The sequence below is a fragment of the Micrasema longulum genome, unplaced genomic scaffold (assembly GCF_059751315.1).
Source record: "Micrasema longulum isolate JH-2025_06_02 unplaced genomic scaffold, ASM5975131v1 h1tg000462l, whole genome shotgun sequence".
Lineage (NCBI taxonomy): Eukaryota > Metazoa > Arthropoda > Insecta > Trichoptera > Brachycentridae > Micrasema > Micrasema longulum.
In genome coordinates this window covers 616354-628044 of record NW_028277660.1, presented here as the reverse complement: position 1 = coordinate 628044, position 11691 = coordinate 616354, and the positions used below count along the sequence as shown (strand labels likewise).

Here is an 11691-nt window from a genome sequence, read left to right as displayed (position 1 = left end):
TATTGCTCAAGGGTTCTTGGTTTGATATAAACTTCCAATTTAACGTCTTAAATCCTTTGTTATTTGTTAAGTTACTTTGTGAATTAATCATTTGAATTTGAAATATTTATTTAAAAGGGTGTTTTTACACTCATAGCTCATACACTCATAGCTACACTCATAGCTCACCCAACAACGTAATAACATTTTTTAAAAAAAAAGGAAAAACATAAATATACACATATTTATTTTAAGGGATTCAAAGAAACGATGAGAAGAATCTTTAAGTGAAATATAAGACAATAAATTTACGTCAATTTAAAAAACATCTTCAAAATTAATGACACATTATAGTAAGAGCAGCAATATATTGATTTTATTAACATATATAATAAAAGTAATTAAAAGTAGTTTAAAAGTATAAAAACATGCCAATGCAGCAGAGAAAAAAAAAAAAAAAAATCTCGATATCTCGAAATGTATTTACTAAATGGACTGCATAAGACATATCTGTTCTTCTACGTTAAGATTCCATGAATCCTATGTAAAAAAAAATTAATTGTGATTGTGTTTTCAATTGAATTTTCCCTCAAGGCAACACCTCCAAGTACACCCCTCCGCACTCGGACATGGATCGCTCCACCCACCGCTGGCTGCTGTACGTCCGCGGCCCCCGCGACCGCCCGGACGTGTCCCACTTCCTCTCCTCGGTGACCGTGGGCCTGGATCAGTCCTACGCCCCCCACAACGTCATGCACTTGCGGTGAGTGTGCGCACCCTTAGAGGCGCCGCGCGCCGTCTCCCACGCCCAGGAGCCGTACGAATGCATGTCGGAATTCACGCACTCATGGGGCAGTTCGCTTGCTGACATATTTTTTCTTTACATATTGGCAGTTCAGTATCAGAGAGGCAAAATATTTTTGAGAAGAGAATTTATTTATTATAGATACTGCCTAAGCCAATTTATTTATACTTTTACATTGTTTGTATTTTTTTTTTATACAGAATAATGTTCCCTCACTGGGGTGCCTCGTGCCGAGGGAAACATTTTAGAAAATCTGAAACATGCCTAAGATTACTCAATAACAATAAAATATACGAAAATAATTTAATTAACCTAATTATCATTAACATAATAATAAAAAAACTAAAATAATCATAAAAAAACTATTTAACATGTAGACCAAATTTCATATACAGTACACACATTTTACCTATTTGGCTTGATCCACTAATCGATCCGTGCGCAACCCACCTCCACTATCTATTTCTCAATAGAAATTTTATATTGTGAGAACTTACTAATTGTCCTTATGGACAATGGAAGTAGATTGTACACTTTAACCGAGTGGTAGGCCAATCCTCTTTGACCGAAGGTTGTATTTATTTTGTTATATTTTTGCAGCATCAGGGTGGAGTATCTAGTAACTCTTGTATTTGTAACGGAAGGTAGAGAATAATGTTTACGTGCGTATAGTAACAAAGGTTTTACATAAAGTTGTTTTATAGATTTGACATTAAGATTTACGAATATACCGAGGGAGCTAGTTCTGATTGGGACTCTTTAGATAATTTTTATTAAAGCTTTTCGTGCAATTATTATTCGCTTGATCAGTGTGTCATTTGCACACCCCCATCCAATTATCCCATATTCCAAAACTGATTGAGTTATTGCGTAATATATTTAGTAATATATTAGTTCTTTTAGGCTAATTATATTTCTTGTAGTTTTAAAAAAGTAAAATTGCTTTTTTAATATGATTGATTTGATAAGTCCATCTTAAATTCCCATTAATATAAATTCCCAAATATTTAATTGAATCTACTCTGTCCAACGATTTACAAATACATTCAATATTACAACAGTTGCATGAAGAAACATGAATACGAGAAACTGAACAAAAAGAACATTGATCTATGTAGCAAGACAAACAAGGGCAATACAATATATTCATAAAAACGAAAGACATAAGACTTCGAGCTAAACCAAGCCAATCCAACTTCATCCCACACTGTTTAGTCGCGAAGAGATCCACGAAAAGCCGGAAGATCTATCCCGAAGAATTCTAAGTCGTGTGATGAATTGACTAATCTAAACATTCTGGACAAACAAACAAACCATCACGCCGTTTCTCCGTAGGGGGAGGCAGAGAGGATAGAACACCATAGCACTATCTTGGCATACAGACCTCGCTTCCTCTACATTCATACATCTTCTCATGCACGCACGCCGATTATTCCTACTTTTCACATGTCCATCTTCAAGTATTCGATGGACTCGATCGTGCCATGTCTTTCTCGGTCTTCCTCGTTTTCTGCATCCATCAACATTCGCATCGTAGATCCTTTTAGCCGTTCTATCGCCGTCCATTTGCTCTACATGTCCAAACCGACGCAGCACCCCTTGATGCTATCAATAATGCATGTCTCAGCCTTACACACTTCACGGATCTTGACATTCGTGCACCTATCATACATCGTTTTACCACACATTCGCCTGAGGGAACGCATTTCGACAGCATTCAACCTACTTTCATCATCATTTTTTCAATTCCATACTTCGCTCCCATACATCAGAGTTGGATCTAGAACTCCGTTGTGAACTGCTAGTTTAGCCTCCTGCGATAAACATTTGTTTGCCAAAGTAGATTTTAGTGCACCGTTCACCCTGTTCCCGGCACTCACCCTCCTTTCAATATCTTTCTCGGCCTTTCCGTCTTTAGTAAACATACTTTCCAGGTACACAAGTTCTTCTACCTGATTCAGAATATCTCCGTTCACGCTGATCTCCCATTTAGTTATATTTTCATCCCTTTCAAAAACCATCACTTTCGATTTATCAACATTCATAAGCAAATCGCTTTTCTTGCATACATCGTAGACTTACTATAATAGTATACAATCTATTAAAAAAAACGAAAGATCAAAAACTTTGAGCTAAACCATGCCAATCCAACTTCATCCCACACTGTTTAGTCGCGAAGAGATCTACAAAAAGCCGGAAGATCTATCCCAAAAAATTCCAAGCCGTGTGATGAATTGACTAATCTACACATTCTGGACATTGGGGCATAAAACCAAAAGTTGCTCTTAGAAGATTTAATAAATAGCTGATTTTGACTTCTGGTGACACGGTTGGGAACATGAATAGAAATTGATTGCAACAGAGATGGGACATCACTTATAGCATTGATTGCAACAGAGATGGGACATCACTTATAGCATTGATTGCAACAGAGATGGGACATCACTTATAGCATTGATTGCAACAGAGATGGGACATCACTTATAGCATTGATTGCAACAGAGATGGGACATCACTTATAGCATTGATTGCAACAGAGATGGGACATCACTTATAGCATTGATTGCAACAGAGATGGGACATCACTTATAGCATTGATTGCAACAGAGATGGGACATCACTTATAGCATTGATTGCAACAGAGATGGGACATCACTTATAGCATTGATTGCAACAGAGATGGGACATCACTTATAGCATTGATTGCAACAGAGATGGGACATCACTTATAGCATTGATTGCAACAGAGATGGGACATCACTTATAGCATTGATTGCAACAGAGATGGGACATCACTTATAGCATTGAGTATTTTGAAAATGTATATTAGGTCTAGGTAGTATAGAAGTCTAGACATTTACATTCACTTATGACCATAGGGCTGCCAACCAGAAATGGAGCTGGGCTGGTCATATAGCCAGCATCACAGACTCTAGATGGACCAAAAAGGTCCCGGAATGGCGACCCAGAACGGGTAGAAGAAGTGTCGGCAGGCCTCAGACAAGGTGGTCTGATGACATAAGACGAGTTGCAGGAAGTGGTTGGATGCGGTTGGCTCAGGATAGGGAAATATGGAGACTAAAGGGGGAGGCCTATGTTCAACATTGGACAAGAGACGGCTGATGATGATGATGATGATGATGATGACGATGATGACCTGTCGTTGGCTGGTTTAATTTGCCGCTTTTACTCACTGTGTGACATTCACCTTTCCGCATTTGTTTAGACCCACATTACTTCAACTCTTCCTTCTGTCGACGTTGAGTTGAGGATTTTTTTTTCACATATTTTGGAACAAATAACACCTTTTCGATGAAGTGATTTGTTGGTTTCTCCAGATCGGCTCCGTTCCACTTGTCCCGCCGGGGCTGGGGGGAGTTCCCCGTCCAGGTGCGCTTGCACTTCCGCAACGAGAGCCTCAACAAGCCGCTCAGCCTGGTGCACCAGTTGCGCCTGGACAGGTACTACACCGGCCTGCAGACCTTGGGTGAGTGCAGATTGAATACGCAATAAAAGAGTACCTAGTCGATCACATCCTCGAACCTTGCGGAGGTTGATCTTAACTTAAATATTAAATTGAGGCTAAACTAGCAGTTCGCAACGGAGTTCTAGTGCTGACTCTAATGTATGGGAGCGAAGTATGGAATTGGAAAAATGATGATGAAAGTAGGTTAAATGCTGTCAAGATGCGATCCCTCAGGCGAATGTGTGATAAAACGATGTATAATAGGTGCACAAATGTCGAGATCCGTGAACTGTGTAAGGCTGAGATATGCATTATTGACAGAATCAAAAAAGGGGTGGTTAGTTCGTTGGTTGGACATTTAGAGCAAATGGACAGCGAAAGAACGGCTAAAAGGATCTACAATGCGAATGTTGATAGATGCAGAAAACGAGGAAGACCGAGAAAGACATGGCACAATCATGTCCATCAAATACTCGAAGATGAACATGTCAAAAGTAGGAATAATCGGCGTGGGTGCATGAGAAGATGTATGAATGTAGAGGAAGCAATGTATGTATGCAAAAATAGAGTACTTTGGCGTTTTATCTTATCTGGCTACCCCTACGAAGAAACAGCGTGATGGTTTGTTTATTTGTTTTGTAAACCGCGCCAAGTGCCGAGAGCGAACTAAACACATTATATATACAACATATAGCAATGTAAAGATAGACATAATAAAACATGTAAATACATAACAATATGATCTATTCTATAATACCCCTGGTATTGCCAAAGGCTGATCCCGAAAGTTAAACAACTTTTCTTTATTAGGGGTCCAGCACTTGGCTTACATATACCGGGGTCTTATTTTTTACATGACAATTCGCTCGGGCAGGTTATCTTAGGTTATATTAGGTTAGGTGTGGGTGGCTCCCGCCGAAGAAGTTCTAAGGGTTAAACTTCTAACGATGTTTCAGGTGCGGAGACTGTCGTCGACGTTTGGCTGTACACAGATGGAACAATGGTTGACAAAACCCCATCTTCAGAATCCCAAACCCAAGACCCGGCGAAAGAATACGACTCTTCATCTTTTCAAGATATCATAAAGACAGAACCTTCGCCGGAACCCGTTGAAAACTCCTGGCTGGACATTGAAAAGAAGTCTAATTTCGTTCCCGCCGAATGGTCTACCGAGGTGCCAAATGATATATTCGACGTTTCAAAAGTCAAAAGTGAACCGATGGACACTCGAGAGGACTCCGTAGAAAATATAGCAGTTAAAATAGAAAAGGAAGACGATGTTTCTATGGATTTTATGCTAAACCACGCCAGTTTTGATATAAAAACCGAACCTTTGGAAATCAATCGTTCCAGCTTTGGCCTCGATCAAAATCATAAAATTTCTCAAAATTGCGTCGCAAAAATAGTGCCCAAGATAGAAAACGAACACAGAAAAGTGACGCACGCGAGCCGATCACTACTAAAAACAACGGAAAAATTGAAACAGCAGCCGCACAATCAAAAATCGCTGCTAAAATCCAACAACTTAAAATCAACAGAAGCCAAATGCGCCCAGGCCATAGCGAAATTCACAGAAAATCATGGCAGAAACACACGAGGGATCACCAGTATTTTGGACTGCATACGTAATGATCATTGCTACGTGCAAGATGCATATTTGCAACGAGAATCCACAACCAGTTTAGATAGAAAAATCACCGCCGATTCTAATGGAGTTTTATTTTTCAATAAAGAACCGTTTACTCTGAATAGCGTCTTCAAGTACACGAATCAAAGTGACGCCGTTTCTCTCTCGGGGCGGGAAAACGCCGACGAGACGGCGTCGAGTGTCGCCGAGTTCATCCAAGGCAGTCTGCGCAAGTTGGACAGCATCAGGGCGGCCGTTTGCCTCATGTTGAAGTATCTGCCGCTCGTGCACAAGATGGCCGCCTGCGAAGAATTCCTGAAGGTGTTTCCGTACGCCGTCGACAGCGTAGACCGGTACTACTCGTTGACGAAAATCAAGCGAAGAAATAACGAGGTAAGCTTTAATGATTTACCCAATATTTTGCGTTCGATTTGTTCAGAAGAAATGAAGATCTTTTTTGAAAAGGAAACATAAAAACCTGTACCAGTTTTCACACCTGCGATGACTTTCGGCCTTATTTTGCGGAAGTGAAGACCATATTCTCGGTTGTATGAATGAATCAATTTGAGGCATTTGGGGTTATTTATTTGGCATTTGATCTTTGACCGTCTTTTTTTTAAAAAAGTTTTATGTTTATTTTATTAATAAACAAATTTCATACATACATTTTTTGTAAAATTCTAAAAATATCTACTTTTACACATCTAGTAAATGTTATCACTGTAACTCTCCAAAAGAAGAGACTAACTCTTTTTACATTTTTTTTTTTGCACCACAACAGGCCAGGAGGCCTAATTACAGTGGTGAATTACATCACAGAGCACCCAGGCTTGAGAAAAATCACATTTTAATTTTTGTGTTCTCACCGGGAATCGAACCCGGAACCTTCCGAGCGTGAATCAAGCGTCTTGACCACTACACCACGGAGGCCGCCCTTGTGCTTGGAGAGTGACTTACACTGTTTTAGTTGTTTATTTATAAGAGTTTATGTAATTTTAAATACGAGTACATGAAAATAAAAATAAAAACATAGGATATATAAAGAAAAAACATAAAACAATAATACATTCATACTAATTAAAATTTAATGTAGTTTTTACACGTGTTCAAAAAAATTCTTTAGATTTTCTTTAAATTTATTTATTGATATATTATTTTTAATAGTTTTTAGTTCATTAGGAAGATTATTATAATTTTTTACACCTTTGAAGACAAAGCTATTTTGACGATGACTTGTGTGGAATTTAGGAATTTTAATATTATGTTGGTATCTGAGTGACTTATTCATTTCAAATTCTTTTATTTTTTCTTTTTTACAAATTTGTATAAGAGAATTTATTTTATAAGTTAGTCGTAAACTTTATAGCAGTTTGCACTCACTTAAAAGATTACAGTATTTCTTGCCAATTAATATTAAGCAAACATTAGTCCAGAGCTTACTTCTTCCACTCCTTGACTATGCGGATGTATGTTATCCAGATGCTAACTCTGAATTACTTGATAAGTTAGAACGATTGCAGAATATTTGTATTCGTTATATCTTTGATCTTTGCAAATTTGACCACATAACCGAGTATCGCACGCAACTACACTGGCTCAGTATCAGGCATAGAAGAAACATTCACATTCTATCACTTCTTCTCGATATCTTATATAATCCCACTTCGCCTGTTTATCTGAGAGAGCTCATCCAATCTCCATCACAACACGGACTATCTCTTCGTTCTAGTAATGAGAGAACCCTTTTAATACCCTGTCACCGCTCTAATTTCCTTGCATCCTCTTTCACAGTAGTAGCCGCTCGATTGTGGAATAATCTACCCACTAATGTTAGAGACGCTCCGTCTTTATTTACATTTAAGTCAAGATTGAAATGTCGCTATCTAAATATTTAAATTGTTCCTTTATGCTTTTTCTTTCCTTCCCATCCCCTCTCCTCTCTTCATAGTATAGTGTTTATTTTTTTATATATTTTTATTTTGTTAATCTTTGTTTTAAATTTTGTATAAAATTGTAAGATTCAATATGTCCATGTACTTGTAATTTTCTCAATAACGAACGGTTTGGGTAGGTAGGAAGTAATTGCCTTAAGGCAATATGCCCAACCTTATATGTATATATATTGTATATGTATTTAAAGTGTTAAATAATTTTTTTTTAAATAAATAATAATAAAATTTAGTTTTTAGTACTTTCGTATTCATTTTATTCTTAAATAATTTAATAATGAAATAAATTATCAATTAAATAATAAACTTTTTCCATTTCAGTGGACGAGAGCGAAAATCATTCACAACGTGTTGAAAGAATACTTCGTTCCGAGATTAAAGGTTCCCACCAAAATCTGGACAACAAAACAAATTATTCTATTTTCGCACTACCACGGCTATTTCCCGCTGGAAAATTCTAGAAATCCTTTGAAAGAAGTTATAACTGCGCCACATTCCGGCAGTTTCGGCACCAGCAATTACACCAAGCTCTTGGCAATGAAAGAAGTGTTCAAAAGCGTGTCGACAATCGATACGCTGACAAACATAAACGAGCACACTCACGTTGAAACTTTGAAAAAGGAACGAGCCGAAACAAGCGACAATCTGCCTGCGATTGATCGAGTCACAAATCCTGTCAAAATCGAACGCGATTCAGATCACACGAGCGTCGAGACTTGCAACATTTTGGACAGCAGCGACGACGAAATCGACATTTGTTCCGAGTCGGGCGCGTCACAGAAGAGAAAGCCCGGTGGCCATTTCGGAGCGGGCTCAGTCGGCGCAGTGGATGCCGCGAATTTGTTGCCGTTCGAAAATGATGACGAGAAACTGCGGTGCTTCTTCATCGAGAGGATCTGCGCAGAGCAGGGCGTCGAACTGAGGAATGAAAATGTCGGCAACGGTTACAGCCACAGGTTAACTATTAAAAATTATTTTATCAATCAATTCATTCTTAGTGGTATGAAAAATACAAATGAGCCCACAAACCGGTGTTCGTGTCGGGTTGAGTCATTATAGTGACTATTTAGAATCTTTAATGTCTCTATCAAATCTCCCCTTTTGCTTAAATCGGTTGCCCTTGGGCGGAATGATGATGGCCATGCTTGGCAAGTTATTCCAGCCAGAAACCACTCTGCCGGAGAAGGCGTTTGTTTCTAGATCGAGCTGTACGTATTAAAATCTCAAGTCGATTCGTATTTGTTTTGCAGCCTCCCGCACAAAGTGATACTGTCCGCGCTGAGATCTCTCGCGGAAGACATATTACGACGCGCCCTCGCCGTGAAAATGGCCGCCGTGGACGCAGCTGAGAATAACAGGGGCCACCAGCTTTGGAGGTTAGAATTTATTCCTGGCTGTTCAGTATGGATTAGATTTTGTCATTTATTTTGTCAGTCGTCCATCCAAACAAGTGCACCCCAGGCGGCTGTGGTTTACTTTATTTTTGTACTATCCTTAGGGAAGTAGTGTCTCGTATATAATTTGCATATTACGTAATAGTAAAATTGACAAAAAATGTAACATTTACAATCCTTTCGCTGTGACTTGATTGAATTAAAATTCAGTCGGGACTGACTGAATTTGCTCGCTATAAGCATAACTCACTATACCAGAGAAAGGTTTTTTAAATCCAATCGCAATTGCATTGTATATGTGTATGTGTGTATATGTGTATGTGTGTATGTATATGCTATGTATATGTGCCGCATGTAATGTATATGTTTGTGTATGTTTTATATGTGCGTTCATGTGTGTGCGTGGATGGCTCGGAGTGTACTTTCGGTATTTTTACTTTACTCGTATACACATGTTGATACATATTTTTTTATTTATTTTATTCAGAAAACATACAGTCATACAAAATAAGTATTAAAAACAACAATTTTTTTTACATAAAAAGACCAATTTAGTTTTCATAAATTAAAAAGATATAAACATTAAATGTGACAAAAAAAAAAAAAAGAATTTTAAGTGAGAAAAGAATAATTGTTTACATTTGCGTTTTCCATGGAGGTAATAAATTAAAATAAATAAAAATACCGAATGTATTGTAACTCAAAATATTGTTGATAAATCCACCTGGTCCATGAAGAAGTATAGAAATTGAAAAAATAATATTTTCAGGCGTTGCCTAGTATGTAGGTGAAATAATTCAATTAGATGAATCTCACCCGCATAAATAAAGGTTTCAGCTCTTTAACTTCACAAACATCAACAAATGAAAGAATTGAAGGAATATAGATGTTCAAATATAGGCGGAATGGTGAATGTTACACAGTGTGTAAAGTGGCCACTTAAACCAGCCATTGACAGGTCATAAGCCCTGTAGATGCCTAGACTTCTATATTACCTTCTCTTAGATGTTCTTCATCTCTGTTGTGAAATGTTAACAATTTGCTTTGCCGATTCGATGTTTTCTTCGGTACTTGACGTTGCCGGATGCCCAGTATGTCTATCATCATCTAAGCATTCACGAACGTCTTTAAACCTCATATACAATTCGTATGCCCGTATTTCTATACTTCTTCATGTAGGTGAAATAATTCAATTAGACGAATCTCACCCGCATAAATAAAGGTTTCAGCTCTTTAACTTCACATACATAAACAGATGAAAGAATCGAAGAAATATAGATGTTCAAATATGGGCAGAATGGTGAATGTTACACAGTGTGTAAAGTGGCCACTTAAACGTAAACCAGCCATTGACAGGTCCTAAGCCCTGTAGATGACTAGACTTCCATATTACCTTCTCTTAAATGTTCATCTCTGTTGTAATATGTTAATATAAACAGCTCCCCAGGGAGTTGGATCGGGTGCTTGTCTACAAAAATTTGGACAAACTCAACATATTTGTTGATTCTAATGTTGGTATATTTTTTACTAATACTTAATAAATGCAATTGTTTTCAGGGTGGAATCTGGGGCGGGGCAATCGGTCAGTCTCCGTCACGTGTTCGAAGCCATCGGCAGCCGAGAGGAACTGGACGTGCTGACCAACGCCGGCCTGGGAACGCCGGAGATTCAGTACAACGAGACACTGTAGACTATCCGCAGTATGTAATCCACGTAGTAACGTAGCCGATGTATACTTCCTCGATCAGAAAGTTATAGGAGTTGTCATTTTGTAGCTCTGTAAAATGTTTCTGCTAGACTGGCTAGTAGAAACATGATTAAGACACTTGCCAAGATTGATCTAAATTTATCTCAACCTTTTTCGATTTCTTACTGTCCATGCGCTCTGTAGCTGCAAGACGTGCTGTAATCAAGCTCCTATATATCATAATTGGAGATGAGGAACTAGAATCCCAACCGTCCATGCGCTCTGTAGCTGCAAGACGTGCTGGGATATTTATTTATTGTACAGCGCCCTTGAGGTGATTTTCACAAAAATGGCGCTATATAAACTACCCAAACATAAACATTTTCGAGAAGGGAATACGGAAGTCTAGGCATTTACTGTGTAACGTTTACCATTCTGTCCACGTTTGAACATCCGCATTTCCTCAACTCTTCCATCTGTCGGCTTTTGTGAAGTAAAAGAGCTGAGACCTTTGTCATGCGGGTGAGATTCATCCGGCTGAACCAATTCACCTACTAGACAACAACAACAAACTATCACGGCGTTTCGCCGTTAAGGTAGGCAGAGAGGATGGAAATCCACATATTATATTGCTTTCTCTACATTCATACGTCTTCGCCGATTATTCCGACTTTTGACATGTCCATCTTCAAGTATTTGTTGGATTTGGTCATGCCTCGCCTTTCTTGGTCTTTGTCTATTTCTGCATCCATCAACATTCGCAATGTAAATATTCTCAGCCATT

The 11691-nt window shown here is 38.3% G+C and overlaps 1 protein-coding gene across 1 annotated transcript; it reads left to right on the top strand.

The window, feature by feature from the left end:
- Positions 1-548: 548 nt before the first annotated feature.
- Positions 549-11491, top strand: LOC148281444 (uncharacterized). Its single transcript, XM_088226699.1, has 6 exons — positions 549-742; positions 4123-4271; positions 5207-6270; positions 8148-8782; positions 9077-9202; positions 10778-11491. Exons 1-6 carry the CDS (start codon positions 609-611, stop codon positions 10908-10910), a joined length of 2241 nt encoding a protein of 746 aa, XP_088082825.1. The 5' UTR covers positions 549-608; the 3' UTR covers positions 10911-11491.
- The last annotated feature ends 200 nt before the right edge of the window (positions 11492-11691 follow it).

Bases quoted from the DNA above. Each gene is read 5' to 3' on its own strand.
- LOC148281444 (XM_088226699.1), top strand. From the start codon at position 609: ATGGATCGCTCCACCCACCGCTGGCTGCTGTACGTCCGCGGCCCCCGC. The intron at 4,272-5,206 runs GTGAGTGCAGAT...ACGATGTTTCAG, and splicing joins CACCGGCCTGCAGACCTTGG to GTGCGGAGACTGTCGTCGAC. The intron at 8,783-9,076 runs GTTAACTATTAA...TTTGTTTTGCAG, and splicing joins GGCAACGGTTACAGCCACAG to CCTCCCGCACAAAGTGATAC.